Source organism: Podarcis muralis, chromosome 3, assembly GCF_964188315.1.
Source record: "Podarcis muralis chromosome 3, rPodMur119.hap1.1, whole genome shotgun sequence".
Classification (NCBI taxonomy): Eukaryota; Metazoa; Chordata; class Lepidosauria; order Squamata; family Lacertidae; genus Podarcis; species Podarcis muralis.
The window spans coordinates 60,725,117-60,741,298 of record NC_135657.1 but is presented as its reverse complement, the minus strand read 5'-3'; the positions used below and the strand labels follow the sequence as shown (position 1 = coordinate 60,741,298).

The 16,182-nt window shown below is 42.7% G+C and overlaps 1 protein-coding gene and 1 long non-coding RNA gene across 8 annotated transcripts in view; one reads left to right on the top strand and one right to left on the bottom strand.

The window, feature by feature from the left end:
- The window catches only part of ARFGEF3 (ARFGEF family member 3), a 70,181-nt gene extending 54,524 nt beyond the window's left edge, over positions 1-15,657 (top strand). For 2 of the 6 annotated variants that reach the window (XM_077925955.1, XM_077925956.1), the window contains exons 27-35: positions 501-629; positions 1,611-1,787; positions 2,789-2,903; positions 3,436-3,538; positions 4,446-4,577; positions 5,303-5,433; positions 6,507-6,713; positions 8,577-9,804; positions 10,491-15,657. In XM_077925955.1, coding sequence (XP_077782081.1) covers positions 501-629; positions 1,611-1,787; positions 2,789-2,903; positions 3,436-3,538; positions 4,446-4,577; positions 5,303-5,433; positions 6,507-6,713; positions 8,577-9,804; positions 10,491-10,682 — 2,414 coding nt within the window. In that variant the 3' untranslated portion in view covers positions 10,683-15,657. Of the gene's footprint in view, positions 1-500; positions 630-1,610; positions 1,788-2,788; positions 2,904-3,435; positions 3,539-4,445; positions 4,578-5,302; positions 5,434-6,248; positions 6,367-6,506; positions 6,714-8,576; positions 9,805-10,490 lie in introns of those variants that run through there. The other 4 variants (XM_028723542.2, XM_028723544.2, XM_077925958.1 and 1 more) reach the window with 3 other exon arrangements.
- The window catches only part of LOC144327260 (uncharacterized), a 31,682-nt gene that overhangs the window by 4,528 nt on the left and 10,972 nt on the right, over positions 1-16,182 (bottom strand). The window contains exon 2 of one of the 2 annotated variants that reach the window (XR_013392234.1): positions 5,663-6,731. This is a non-coding gene — a long non-coding RNA (uncharacterized LOC144327260). The remainder of the gene's footprint in view (positions 1-5,662; positions 6,732-16,182) is intronic. The other variant, XR_013392233.1, reaches the window with a different exon arrangement.

Genomic DNA, 16,182 nt, shown 5'->3' with positions numbered 1-16,182 from the left:
CCTGTGTTTACTTCTATGGTTTGCCTCTTCCCCACGGGAATAATGCACCTGTGACAGCGATGATGTGTGATTTTACATCTTCACCATTCTGTATGCTTATATATGCTGTGATCGTACCCTGTTCTGGGAGAGTCAATTCACAGATAGTTCTACCTCAAGAATGCAGTCTTCAACAAGACCCTCCCCCCCATAAAAGGGTGCAGCCCCCTCACCTACATTCTGTACATTTACGCATTTCTATATCTAAATAATTTATAATCCTCCCACCATTCAAAAATATTGTTGCCATGTACGAAGAGAGAAGTAAAATGAAATGCAAGGCTAGAACAATACATTAAAACCATCAGTAAAATCTGACAGGAAGATTGAACCAAGTGATCAGCATCTCTCAAGCACTTATAAAAGAAAAACGGAAGAGAAATGGGGCAGGAACTGGGAACCTAGCAAAATTAATTCCACAACCTATGCTACACAAATGCGGTTTTGTCTTGTTTTCCTAGGCCTTATTAATGTCTGGATCATTCTGCTTGAAGAGTTGACTACTGCCATATCCAACTGCCCCCGTCAGCATCAGCCTCCCACCCTGGATTTGCTCTTTGAACTATTGAGAGATGTTACCAAAACACCTGGTAATTGGTTTGAATTTACTGACTACTACTAAAGTGTAGGATTCCTACCCCTGGGTCGGAGCAGGGATGGGTGGGCTCATTAAAGTCCATCCCATCCCATCTCCAGGCAGATTTTTAATGGAGAATCCATTTGAACTGCCTGGAAACACACAGTTAGAAGTACTACATGCAAAGTGCTCTGAGGGTTGCACCCTGCCTCTGCTTCTTGGACGAACTTTGTGCAAGTCCCCCTGGCTGCAGCAGAGCTTGGTGGCATTCTGTCACTCCCGGGGGGAATTATACAGGGGGAAACATGGCTACCTCCATGACCACTTGATGGCTGCAACATCAGCTGAGCAAACAGACTCGCACAGCTCTGATAGCACTTTTGTATCACCCCAAACACATTTAGTTGATTTATTGCTGTTAACATTTTAGAATTGTTATATTTTGTTGTATTTTGTAACAAGGACACAGGGAGCTAGGCAATTTGATTGGGGGGGGGCAATTAGAGAATGAGTTATTAACAGTTAATGGTCTTTTAGGCTTCCTTTAGAATTCACTTTTTGAATAATAAGAATTATATGCCACTGGGGGGGGGCATGCCTGCTATTTATAGATCTGTTAATAAAGTAGCAAACCCACAGGTAGGAAAATACGCAAGTGTATCATAGAGATGCCACCTGAGTGTTGACTTCCATGTTAAATGTGCAGGCATTATATATGGGGCTTTTTTAAAAGGGGAAATTGTAATATGAGAAGGTGCCAGTAAATTACTGGCATGCCAATTATGAAAGAAGCTATGCAAATGGCAGGTGAAGTTCCATATACAGTAAGTGCACAGTTGTCAGTGAAACCCTCCTTGCAGTGCACCTTTGCTCTCTGGTCAGTCTCAAGGAAGGGAATCCACCATGGGTATATAGGATGCATTGTCCTGAGTTAGCCCTAAGCCTCTGTTTGAAGGCCCAACATATTTATCTGTCTTGTGTTTTTATTCTCTAGGCCCTGGATTTGGTATTTATGCAGTTGTTCACCTTCTGCTCCCTACAATGTCCCTTTGGCTTCATCGCAGCCACGGCGACCATTCTTACTGGGATGTGGCATCTGCTAATTTCAAGCATGCAATTGGCCTTTCTTGTGAACTAGTAGTGGAGCACATTCAGAGTTTCATACATTCAGGTAATTTTATGTAGTCTTATATGTTCTAACCATACTCTTGTAGACAAACTTTAGTTTTGGCATTAACGATTACAGTGTGATCAAGACCTTTTAAACATGGATGAACTGCTATTGGAAGAGAGAAAAGATTATGGTAGAATTTTTAAAAAAGGGTGTGAGCTTTGCATATACACACTGGAATGTTTATTTCTCCAGTGAAAAGTGAAACAACTCAGCTGTCCTTGCTCTGTTTATATCAGGCTTCCTCAACCTCGGCCCTCCAGATGTTTTGAGACTACAAATCCCATCGTCCCTGACCACTGGTCCTGCTAGCTAGGGATCATGGGAGTTGTAGGCCAAAAGCATCTGGAGGGCCGAGGTTGAGGAAGCCTTTATATGAAAATTTCAAACACCCATTCACAGTGCATTTAAGAATGGGATTTGATTCCCAAATTAGGTTTTGAGCCTCCAGTACCAACCAAACATTCTCTCTGACCCCAAACCATCTGTGACTATAAGGTACACAGCACCATGGGTATCTGCATGGCAAGGAATGCATTGACTAAAGCACAGATGAGTTGAGGCAGTGATCCAAACACTACTAAGAGGAAACATGTAACTAAGCATCCTAGCTGAACTGGGGCAAAGGTTTTTCCCAGTACTAAATGTCACAGCATTATAGTAAACTGCTTTGAGTGGTTTTTTTAACAATCTAGAAATATATGAATTTGATTAAACAAGATAAATAAGAAAAAATAGTACTGTAAAACTGTAACAGATCTGAACGTCATCTGGTATTATCCCACTGCACAAAAGCTAGATCCAGGCCAAGCAAGTAGCTCTAATTATCCTGAATAGAGTATTAGCAATATCCCAGTTTATAGCCAGGTCAGAGGGCAGCAAGACCATGCATGAAGAAGATGCCGTGTGCATTTATTTCTTAAAATGCAGCAGTTCCTCTGTGTTGTAATTCTATTACATTATGGTTAATATCAAAGCCAACAGCCTAATTTCCTCTTTAGATATTGGCTATGAGAATATGATCAACACAATGCTCAGAGACCTCTTCAAATTACTGGTAGCTTGTGTCGCAGAACCCACAGAATCCATCTCTAGAGTTGGGTGCTCCTGTATCAGGTAAGATGGCTTTCATTTCTATATTCATTTCACACATAGGTCCAGTTTGCATGTAACACTAAACCTCACAGGTCCTTTGCGGGGGGGGCACACAATTAGACATGAAATACTAATGTGAAAGTTCAAATTACCTCTAGTTAAAGAAGGTATGGGTTCTAAAGGCTTCTGCAGAAAACGTCAGCAAATTATTCTTTGCCAACTCAAAGTTCAGACTTTGAAAGCACTTGTCCACCCAGTAACTCTGCGGCTTTGAAAGCAGTTTGCATCACTTCCCTTCATACTTGGAAGTATGGGGAGAAATACGTTGGTTACTCCTTCAAACCTTACACAGGAAGTGCAAACAGAGCATGTTCAAGTGATGTTCCAAGGTGCCTTGATCTAAGCTTATATATTGGGCTTCACTTGGCTCTTCATAGATCTACATCAATAAGAAAAGTCGTTTTGGCTTTTGAGCTAATCCCAGTTTTGCAATCATGTTGTGAAATGGTTATTGGCTGGTTATCGGCTTCATGGTCTTTTCCCTTATCTATAGATATGTTCTAGTGACAGCTGGTCCTGTTTTTACAGAAGAAATGTGGAGGCTGGCATGCTGTGCGCTGCAGGATGCCTTCTCAGCAACTCTTGAGCCAGTGAAGGTATCCCTTGCATTTAACCGGGTGCCGCAAGCATCTCTGCTAATATGCGGCTACTATTTTCTTAGACTGTTGCTCTCATCTATGATTACGTAGATAGCAAACACCTTGGAGGGTTTGGGGAGCATTGGTTGTTTGAACTAGCATCTCTGTGTGGATGATGTATAAGCAGCCAGCAAGATTTCTGCACTTTGGGAAAGCGGCTCAACCATCACAGATGGTTTGATGGCTTATGGTCTCTACTCATATGGGAAAAAACAACATCTCTGCATAAGCTCAGGCAGGAGCTTGAAGTTAGCTCCAGACACACTTAAGGCGATCAAATAAATGGGGTACAACCTGTGCACGACCCATTCTAGTGGGCACTTCCAGACTGTCACTAGTGAGCTCTTTAGAAAAATAACACACAAGTAAGCTTTTTTAAAAAAATAAGTTGAAAGAACATGATGATGAAAGTACATCAGGTTCATCAATTAGGTATGTGTGTGTGAGAGAGAGAAAGAAACTGATGTCAGCCAGGGGTCAGCAAACTTTTTCAGCAGGGGGCCAGTCCACTGTCCCTCAGACCTTGTGTGGGGGCCGGACTATATTTGAGGGGAGGGAAATGAACGAATTTCTATGCCCCACAAATAACCCAGAGATGCATTTTAAATAAAAGGACACATTCTACTCATGTAAAAACATCAGGCAGGCCCCACAAATAACCCAGAGATGCATTTTAAATAAAAGGACACATTCTAATCATGTAAAGGTGATTCCCAAACCATCCGCGGGCCGGATCCATCCCCCGGGCCTTAGTTTGCCTACCCATGGCTTAATATAACCCAGCACAATCTTTTTTTAAAATCAACCCTATTGGTTGCTTAGCATTCAGAATACACACTGAACATCTGGTGCTGTTTCTCTGCAGAATCTGTTGGGCTATTTCCACAGCGGCTCTGAAAACTTCAGTGGGGATGCCTGTGAGGTGAAAGTGGCAGCCCCTTCCCTCTCTCCTAGTGCTGAAGCCGAATATTGGAGAATACGGGCCATGGCTCAACAGGTGAAGACTTTGAGAGATATAATAAGCAAAATGCATATTAAGTTAAACCTAGGCACTGGTGCAGGCTTCACACTTCTACAGTAATCAGTTGGATTTGCATGCTTAACTGTGACTGGGTTGTTTCCTGTGGGCTTTGCTTTTACAAACAGTTCATGGTGAGATTTCTTAATTGTTTTAAGCTGTCTTTTTTATACCATTTCAATTAAGGAACAGTCAGGTATTGATGCCAACATTAATTAAGCATTTTAAGATGGCTAGGCCTGATGCACCTCCATTTAGTGAATGCTTCTTCTCTTGCCAAGTTGATAATCTTTGGATGGGCTGGACCATGAAACTTTTTTGTAATGAAACCTAGTCTTCCTTTTTTTCTTTCCTCACTTGAAACTAACTATTTAACTCAGTAGTGGGTTTATCTGGGCAGAGAGCATCACTTGCTGTGCTGGGTGTTGCCACTTTTAGAATTCCTTTTACAGTCCTGGGTTAAGGATATATAAAGAACTGCCTTGTACCAAATGAGGCCTTCAACCCATCTAACCCCCTGGTGCCTGCTCTGTGTTGTGAATGGATGCAGTTTATAAGCTCCTCAACCTTTTACACAGTTCTGCTGTGGGAATTCCAGAGTCTGGGACATCTACATGTGCAAATTGTGCGCTCTGCTGCTATGTTACGTCCCCTTCCTGAATTGGCCCAGGGCTTTAGCAAGTTGGTATTATTTGTTTTTGTAGGTGTTCATGTTAGACACACAGTGCTCCCCCAAAACGCCAAACAACAAAGAAGGGTTTGAGCATGCTCAGTCCTGTGTGCTTATCATCGAGTTGCCTCCTGACAAGAAGCCCAATGGTCATACGCAGAAAAGGTAAGGTGACTTGTTTATTACAAGACCCAAAGGGCAAAGCAGGACATGAGACAGGTGCAGGGAGTAAAGGGGAAGTCTGCACATCTATTTAAATCTGGGCAGATTTGTTTCTTGTGGCAAAGCATGAAAGGCATCCATGCTGACCCTCAAGGGGCACTTTTCTCATCCTGTCATCTCAGTCTTGATTCAAACTAAACGCTTGCCATGATTGGCCATGTTGAACACTTACCTTGGTCCCAGTAGCTTGCATTAGATGCAGGTCTTCACTGCAGATCTTAGACTCCCATCTGTAATGCAGAATACAAACCAGTCACAGTATATGGGGAAGGATATTTAGGAAAACATGGCTTCACGAGCAGTTATTGCAGAAAGCCACCAGCTCTTAAATCTGAATTGCTATAATTATTATTAAAGGCATTTTGTAACAACAGTGAGCAACATTTTAGGAACATATATAAGCATTCTCTTTCTGGATCAGACCTAGCCCCAGCACTCTGTTTTGTAGCCAGATGCCTTACCAAATGATGTTGAATTGATGCTTGCCTCTGTTGCATGTCTGGCAATCAGTTGCACTGCCTCTGTTCATTCAGCTAGCATGGTTAATAGTTGTTGTTAGGTCTCTCTTTCACGGCTGAGAGATGGTCAAGAATAGGGGTGAAGGGAAAACGTACCGCCTCTTCTACAGCTGTGCAAACTGTCTCCCTCCCTGCCCCCCAATCCTTCCAGAGGGCTTGTTGTGACTGATTTTGGAAGTTCTTTAGAGTTACTTCTGCCTCCCCTCCCCCCTTAACGGCATTGGCTTTCCACATTTTCAGGGGCTTCTCCCATCCTAACCTGGGATTGAACAGGGGACTGAACCAAGCACCTTCTGCATGTAAAGCGTGTGCTGTAGCACTGAGCTACAATTGTTCCCCTGGGGTTTCCCTACTATAACGATTTTATAGCCTAATCAGTCACTCTTGAGCCAGAGAAAATAATGTTCATGCTGCCCATGTTGTGCCTACACAGAAAACACCGTGATAAAAAATAGATGATGTATGAAGGGGACCTTACTGCCTAATTTGTTTTAGTAGCTTGTTCCATAGTAAAGTATGGCTGCTCCCTGTTGATAAGGCTTGCTGCAACAGTGAGTTGGTTGGTTGCTTGCTTGCTTGCCTGCGCCTGTCTTGCATGCACAGCTCTGTAACCGTGCTGGCCTTTTGTAGAGTTCCTCTTTTCCTATCTGATTTTCTTTCCTTTCTTTTTTTTGAATGCCGCCCATCAATGCACAGGAAGCTTGGGTAAGGGAGCATTTCAGCCTAATGCAAAAGGCAAAATAAAAGTCCTTGATTTAATATCTATTCTATTCCACAGAAAATACCGTTTTAGCTAGGCAGTCCTAGCAATAAAAGAAACTGCTGTTTGCCAACCGCCTAGGTTGAAAGGTTACATATTCCACCCCCTCCCAATTCTCAGGCTGGTTTTTGCCAAGAATTGAGCCAGTGCAGCTGTAGCTGCAACCGCTTGATGTGCTGGAACCTCTGTCTGAAATGTTCTTGGAATGGGAGGTTTCACTCCCACAAGATAGTTTCATGTATATAGTCCCCTCACCACAGTGTTGTGTGAGTGCACGAAATATGGGGGACTCTCCCGCCCCCATGCACAATGCTGGCACTTTTCAATATGTCACTGTATGATTTGCATGCACTTTAAAAGGGAAGCACAGCCCCAGAGCCCCTTGCGCCACTGAGCTGAAGTCCGCATGCAGCTGGGGCACAACACTTTGGACAGACATCAGCTTCTGCCTCGAGAATTTCTATAGTGGGTCACTTTTGATGAGGCCCATGAAATGAATGCCAGAGTGCAACCACTAGAGAGTGTCACAGCACAAGAAAAGGATTATATTTTTCAAGGACATGGGCAGAAATGGAAGGCCTGGGGGCTGGAGGAAGAGATTCAAGCTCAGAAAACAAATTTCAAGGTAGCTACATTTCCATGAGGCTGACTGGATGCAGAACAAACCGATTTGTTTGTTTTCATTCATGCTCAAATAATATATTCTCCACCTGAAAATGCTAGCTTTGTGTTCCTAATTACAGCTGCAATCCTATGCATTGTTATTTGGAAGTAACTCATTGGTACTTATTCCCAGGTAATTGAGTTTATGACTGCAGCCAGAGACTTAACCTTTTATTTTCTTTATGCACACAAAATAGAGAATAGCACACTGTCCAGACCATCATCTGACCCACATCTATAAACTTATTCATGGTGGTAAATAGGCCAAATATCCACTGTGGCTTGAATGTTTGGCCTTTCATTTGTATTCTTTGGTGCAATACCAAGGTATACATACACCCAGTTTTTTCCTGATAAATTCCCTTATAAAAACCCTGGGGTGTTGTTCACTTTCCTCCATTTTCAAATAATGTTTTGTTTAATGTTACATTGCTATAATAATGAATTATCCATGCTACAAAACACATTATATTAATGTATAAATGTTGAGGATTTTACAAAATAACTCTTTAAAGCAAATATGGGGAACCTATTGCCCTTCGGGTGTTGCTGGACTGCAACTCCCATCATCCCTGAGTGTCGGCTATCTGAGCTAGGACTGTTGGGACTTGAGAGTCCAGTGGCGTGTGGAGGGGCACAGGTTTCCCAATCTCTAATGTCAAAGAATAGGTCTCCTTGGAGGAAACGTGGCATGTTAATATAATAAATAAAAACCTTTTAATTTGCAGGGAGTGTTAAATTCAGTTTGGGTCAAAATTGTAGGAGAACGCAGCGAAAAAATGGATTGTGCATGTTGCCTGGACAATATTTATCCAGAGCAGCCTTTCCCAACGTGGTACCCTCCAGGTGTTCTGGACTACAGTCCACATCAGCCCCAATCAACATTGCCAATAGCAATTATAGGAATTATAGTCCAAAATATCTGGAACAGTACCTGGTTAAGGAAGGTTGGCACAGAGATAGTGTTTTGAGGAATTTTTTGTAAGTAGCTATCATAATGATTGTGATATAGTTATAAATTCACCAGCTGTAGTTCCTTGGAGGAGCAGTAGGATATAAATTCAAGTGATATAAAAATATTATTGAGATACTCAGTGTGTTTGTCATTCCTTCCCCAACTCCTTCCACCTTTTGGCTGCATGAAGTATCCCTTTCAGAACAATTGTAGTGAGCCTGCTGTCCCACCAAGTGCTGCTGCAGAATTTGTACGATATTTTGTTGGAAGAGTTTGTGAAAGGACCCTTGCACTCTGAAGAGAAGGCTGCGCACCAACCACCGGAAACTAAACTGGCAGGCTTCCTCGGGTACATTTCTATGCAGAACTTGGCTGTCATCTTTGACTTGCTGCTGGATTCCTACCGGACAGCCAGAGAGTTTGATACGAGGACTGGGCTGAAGTGCCTGCTCAAAAAGGTCTCTGGCATTGGTGGAGCTGCCAACTTGTACCGCCAATCGGCGATGAGCTTCAACATTTACTTCCATGCCTTGATCTGCGCTATTATGACCAACCAGGAAAACATCACTGCAGAGCAGGTGAAGAAAATCCTCTTTGAAGATGACGAAAGAAGCACCGATTCATCCCAACAGTGCTCTTCGGAAGACGAAGACATTTTTGAAGAGACGGCCCAAGTAAGCCCACCAAGGGGGAAGGAGAAGAGGCAGTGGAGAGCCAGGCTGCCATCTCTGAGTGTCCAGCCTGTCAGCAATGCAGACTGGGCTTGGTTAATCAAAAGGCTTCATAAGCTCTGCATGGAGTTATGCAACAACTATATTCAAATGCATCTGGATTTGGAAAGCAGTGCCGATGAGCTCCCGGTCTTCCGAGGAGACCCCTTCTTCATCCTTCCATCCTTCCAATCTGAAACATCCACCCCATCTACCGGAGGGCTCTCTGGGAAGGACACCCCTTCGGAAGATGACAAAAGCCAAATTAGGGATTCCCTGACGGAGAATGTCACTCCCAAAGGAGGGAGTGGAGACATACTGCTGCTTCCGCCCTTGAGCCCCAAAACAGAGAGGAAAGACCAAGGCAGGAGAAAAGAGTGGTGGGAGAGTGCTGGCAACAAAATCTACACCATCGCCACAGACAAAACTATATCGAAGCTCATGACAGAATATAAGAAAAGGAAACAGCAGCATAACCTGGCCACTTTTGCCAAAGAGATGAAAGTCGACAAGAAAGGGGACCCGCTAAGCATGAGAGGGCCAGATTCCCCCCTCCCACAAAGGCCTCAAAATCTGGTTGATCAGGGCCAAATGAGGCACTCCTTCAGTGCAGGGCCAGAGATTTTGAGACAGGAGAAGAGGTCACGCTCTGGGTCAACGGTCAGTTCACTCAACATATCCGTCCGGGATGGTGAGGCACAAATACAGGTAAGAAAACAGGCCGACTGAGAAACTTAAAATGGAAGAAAATATGCCTTTTCAATTGCAGTAGTTGTTTTCCTCGTGTGGCATTAAGCAGAAAGCAGGTCTTCCAGAAATATGCATTCATTATTGTAGAATATAACACACACTTGTGCTTGCAGGGGCAGCCTTAAGCATTGGGGACTTGGGGTAAAATATTATGGTGTCCCATACAGCCACACCCACCTGCCCACTGACCCTTGCAACCTCTGGGCCAGAGCAGCCCATTATACCCCATGTTCTATCAAGCTTCAGGTTCTTTGTGAGTTTCTTATGGTAACTTCCAGCCTCAACAGGAGGTTTGTGACACTTCCTACAATAACTTGGCTTATTCAGTACTTTCCATTGTTGTCCCTTGTTTTTCATTTTAGTGTGTTTGCCACACCAGCTACTCCTTCATGCATCTCGGCCTTACCAAAATGAATCATATGCATGGTGAACCAAGATGGCTTGGGGTGGAAAAGTTAATTATAGGACCAGCCCTCGGTGTCAGGCTGTGTTTTGAACCTTAAAGACTTTTTCATTGGGCAACTTAAGTTTGATGCTGACGTTTTTCAGAAATTACTTCGTATTTACATTATGAGCTATATTTTTCATGATGTTTTTACACAGCTATATAGTTACAGATTTCTTCTCTCCCTGTATCATTTTAGGCATGGACCAACATGGTATTGACAGTTCTTAACCAGATTCAGGCCCTTCCAGACCAGATCTTCACAGCTCTCCAGCCAGCTGTGTTCCCTTGCATCAGTCAGCTGACTTGTCATGTGACTGACATTCGAGTTCGCCAGGCTGTGAGAGAATGGTTGGGCAGAGTGGGCAGAGTGTATGACATTATTGTGTAGTAGACACTGGATGCAGTACCCACTAGAGAATGAATTGAAGACATACAAATATAAAGTGCAGTTACTGAAATGTTATCTTTTGAAAGTGATGAGGTAACTGTCTATTTGCTGGTAATTAGAAACTGGCAACATCTGTCCCATGCCGTTAACTGCTTAAGAGCACAGTTCAGTCTTGCTCATGCCTACAAGAGCATGTGGTAACCACAGTGTGCTTATACATCAAGTATCCCAAAATAAAACTGTATATTAAATCTGAAAATGCTGTTTTAAGTCAGGCTGATATATGAAAACTCAGTATATTGATGTTGCATATTTTTCAAAGAGTGAAGTATTTCTCCACAGGGAAATGGCAGTGGAATGAAGGTGGCACAAAATGGACACCTTCACAAAAGTAGGCTAGACACAAAACAACCAAAGTGAGAGCCTGCTTTCACAAACCTTCAGTGTGGCATCAACATCTTCCCACTCCAGTGCAAATTTGACTTAAGTACATTCTGAATGCAAGCTCTTTGATTTTCTGAAGAGTGCAACAGATGCATAGGTGTCTTTAGTATAGAACCTTTTTGTGCCCCCAAAACTGGCAGACTGACATTTGAAAGTATCTCAATTAAAAAAAACAAAAAACAAATTGATGGAACTCAATGAGCTGTTTCAATAAATTGTTCATGTAAAACGTGACATGAAAAACAGATGACCCCAATTCAAAAACTGATACATTTTCAAAAATCACAGTGCACATTTCATTTTCTATCACACACCAGGGTTGTGGTGAGAATCAGCCATGCACTGGCTTCTGAGCCACTTTTAATGTGATTTTGGGACATCCTAGATGTGGATGCAGTATGGTGTGATATGGCAAGAGCAGCTTGCCTAGTAGAGCATCGGTATTGCTGACCAAGAGGAGGGACGAGCAACTGTGTAGTTGGGGCTGTGCTGTCACACAGCCCTTATCACACCTTTCCTCTTCGTCCCAGAAGTGATAGCAACACTCCTACCGGAAGGCTGTTCCTGCAGTTCTGCCCCACTGAGGGGAGGACTGTTATGCTATGGTGCTGGAAGCTGTCTAGGGAGGAAATAGTTAATCCTGTATAGGATAACACATGCCAAAAGCCATAGACTTCTAAGAGGTTTCGCCTCCTTTGATGTCAAGCCAAAGGTCTTTAAGTAAGGGGAAAGATCATAAATATGACTACAGAAAACGAAACATAAAGCTGCAACTTGCCTGTTTTCTACAACAGCTGCCTTGTCCCATTTCTACATTGTAGGTGAACATGTTGGATGCTTGACTACTGCCCCAGAATTCCCTCTGTTGCCACCTCAATTTGTTTTACCTTTCTTCTCCATGAAAAGAAATAAAATAATTATGTAGGTTTGGAAGGTGGCACCCGTTTTATGCTCTCATCTGTCCTGTGAGGCTGCTTAGTTTGAGAAAAGGGTAAAGCAGCCTTCATATCGGAACAGGGATTTGAACGGAGACCTTTCACCCTGGTCCTCTTAAATCTACTTCCTTTATCCAAGCTGTCTAGCATACACAGTTAAATATATAGTCCATTAATTAGAAAAGGGCCTATAAAATATGGGTGTGGCCACCTTTATTTATATGCCACAATTATATGTTGCCTATCTCCAACTGCATTCAAGGTGGTCCATAATTTTGAAAAATTGCTTGCATTTTAATTGGTATGATGCAGAAGCGAAAGGGGACACAGAAAGCAGAGAAAAATAATTGCATTCAAGTACTCTGCGGGACAGTTCTGTGCAAGGACAAACCAAGTGGTAACTGTTCCTAGCCTAGCTGAAAGAGTAGAACTTGCTGTCCCAGCTCTGCCTCTGGTGCAGAATGGTGACTGATGAGAGCAGCTCCCGTAGGGGAGGAGCCAACTGGGTTTGGCCCTAGATAAGCATATGGAGAGAGGACTTGCTGCCAACCCACCCAACTGATAGCTGGCCTCATCCAACATAGGAGGCCTCACGTCTTAATTATTTCTAAAACACAACAGCTAACCCTCAAATCCGTTCTACACATGTCCATCACATACCTGGGGGATCAGACTAAGTCTTGTCAATGATGACCTCAAAAACAGGGTGCACAGATTGCAAGGCTGATGCAACTATACAGGTAACCCTTGCAAGAGCAGGTGTTTTTTTAAAGACCCCAACAAATTAATGTGTGATCTCAGGGGTCACTTGCAATGTCAAAGATGATGATGCTGAGGACAACTTTTGGATGGCACATCACAGCCTCTCATGCCAGCCCTGAATATTGGTCTCATTAATTGAACTGAAAAGGTGTGAGTCTTCATCAGCCTGATTTATGATGCATTGCAGTTTGCCTTGGACAAAAATTCCCTTACTCCTCGCTCTTTGTTTGTATGTTAAATGAATGGGAGACTATGAATGTACACAATCTCACAGCTGCTGAATCCTTGTAACTATATTATGGAATTCTTTGTCAAAGAAGCTGCTACTGTGCCCGAATTTGATTGTTTTGTTCTTTTTTTCCATTTTCCATTTAAATATGCAGTGTTTCTATGGCTCTTTGTGAAGTTGGAATTTTTAAGGGGAACATTTTCAAGTGATGCACGCCTACATTGTTTGTTAGTTGGATTTTATATGCAATTCTAGCTTGTCCCCTGTAAGCGTCTATTTAACGGAGTCATTAAATAGAGAGAGAGAGATATACAACACTCAGGATTTCTGCATCTGTTCTACTGAATGCCAAAAAATAGTAATTCCTGGATTGCTAACAGAGGGGTGTGTCGCCCCCCCCCCCCCGGTACAATGAAGTATATGTTACATGTGAACCATATTGTGAATTGCACACGTTGAGAAGATAAGTGTGGCATGACAAGATTTTTATGGCCATTATTACAGGAAAGACAAAAGTGGACTATTGTTACTTTTCTTAAGGAGCTGAGGCAGTACAGCCACCAACTGCAGAAGCCACCTTAAACCATTCCTGATTGCAGCTGCCCAGCTGATCAGGATGTTTACCCCACATTGCATCCATCCTCTCTCTTTGGATGCCAGAAGCAAAGCAAACCATATAAGCTGGCCTTCAACATAAAGGTATGGGAAGTTTTGGCTGGTGAGCGGGGTAGAACAGGATAGAAGCACCACATAGGGGGGATTATCAAGGGGTTATGTACTAGGCAGAACAAATGGAAATTCATTTTGGTGACTTAACAGAGCACAGTAGCATTGTTAGGAGTGGAAGTAGTCTGGACTTTTCGGCTGACCTTGAAAAACTGCTACAGCCTTAGGTGATAATGAAATAAATTGCACAGACTCAGAAGGCAAATGTCAAATCAGCCATGAACCACAAAGGCAAGTCTTATGGGTGTGGCAGTGTCCCTTTTAAGCTTCCTTCTCTGCCAGCAAAAGGCTTCCCAGTCACGTTCAGTGGAAGGAGACAATAAGCTCACTGGCCAAGTTGCACCTTCTGCTGCTATGAACTAGAAAGTTCTTATGAGCAAAGAGTTACATATGCATGGCTGATCTTGCAAGGCATCCATGCATCTGAGGACTGACTCCTCTAGTGGACATGGCAAGGCATAGGAACTCATCGAACCTTTGCTTTCTCCCACCCAATCTCAAAACAGGGGATCTTGGGCAATGCCACACACAGCATTATGTGCATTAAAGCCTGCACCATTTCACAATGAAAAGCTCCTGTGATTATATAACATGGCACACATTATTATTATTATTATTATTATTATTATTATTATTAAATGTATTAGTTGCCCTCCACCAGCAAGTCCCAGAGCACGTTACAACAATTTAAAATTCAGAATTAAAAACTGTTAAAAGAAATTAAAAGCCAAAGGAGTAGGGTGGGTCCTGAAAACAAATATCTCAGGTGTCAAAGGCCAGGGGGCAGAGGATGGAACTTGTACATTACAAAAATCAGAGCGGCAGCCCTGTGTCAGGCTCCATTCTGTGTAGTGCAACTTCTCTCATGTCCAGTGATCTCTGCTGTATAAGTATTTTTCTGCTAAGACCTGGGGGCAAAACTGAGAAAATGCTGTGAGCAGCAAGATAAGGGCAGGGTATAATACAAGTCAGAGGGAGAAGACTTAGCACAGGGCCATCATATTGGATCTTGTTTGTTCGTCTAAATATAGTTCTGCCCACAGAGAACACTCCATCTTAACTAAAATGGAAAAGATGCTGTACTACAGAACTGCAACGTCATTCTTAGAGCAACGAAGCTGCTTATTTATATGGCAAGAGTCTCTTCCAGCAATGGTTACTGTCTGCCATTTGGGATACAGTGCCAAGCTAAATGGATAGAAACCACTTTTCTATTTATTGCTAAGAAGTGAAAGTCCCAAAGGACTGTTCGTTCTCTTATGCCAAAGATACAACTCGCTCAAAAGTGAACATAACAACAAAATTGACTTGGCTTTCATTATGGAGCCTTGCTCCATTTCACATATAGGTAGAAAATCACAGGAATCCAAAATGTATTGAAGGCTACAAATGGGTAAACCCAACCTTTTTGCCCTATAAGATGGTTGTAGCCTTTTGCAAGCATAGTTCGCAAGGCACCGAAGGCCTGCAATTTGGGAGGAGGTTGGTAGGTAAGAATGACCAGGAAAGATGCAGTAGAGCAATGTATGTTCCCCTTGGTTCAATGTCAGTGCGCTCTGTATAAACAGAGTGGCCATATAGAGTCAGCATATGCCTACACAACTATGAATATATGTTATTATACTTTCCTTGAATCCTGCCCCATCTTTCCTTGTGATGTTAAATTAAAATGACTTCCCTAGTCCCCTTTCCTCTTTTCTTGTGAAACAGATTTGTTCCCCCCCCCCCGTGTCTATGTTGAACAGTTCGTTGTAAACCACTTTACAAAATGTATTTTGTGTATATTTTGTTCAAAGGGAATTCTTAAAGGAAGATATTTTAAAACAAATAAACTATTTATGTTGCTCGTGTTGTAGAATAAAGTAAATCCAAAATGCAACTACTTGGAGGTGTGTGTTGTTTTTGCCGTATCAGCGACGGGGAGCATATTATGCGGCAGATGTTTATATGTATAAAAAGTTGACGCAAGGAACTTATTCTCCATCTCTGGCACAAGCTGAAGCAGATGAACACTCAGAAAGATGACCACCACCGAAAAAACCCATGGTTCTCATTGTTTGTGAACACCCACAGAAAGAATGCATTGGCTTTGGGCTGATTGACAAGGAGGACTGTCAGTACCTCCACCTCATCTCATTATAATCTTTAGTGTGCTTTTTTCCTCTCTATGGCTTCTTACAGAGGAAAAGCGAGTGGGGAGATGACAGTCCACCCTACTGAAGCCATTTCTATGGCAGAGAGTTACTAGAGACCTGCTGGGAGGGATTATTTTGATAAACAGGAAGATGGGCAGAAGCATTTAGGAAGCATCTCAGTGAAAACATATTAATAACTGCATGAGATTATGGCTCTGGAAGTTTTGGGGGCTCAATCTTGGGAAGGCTGCACCCCACGCTTCTTAAGC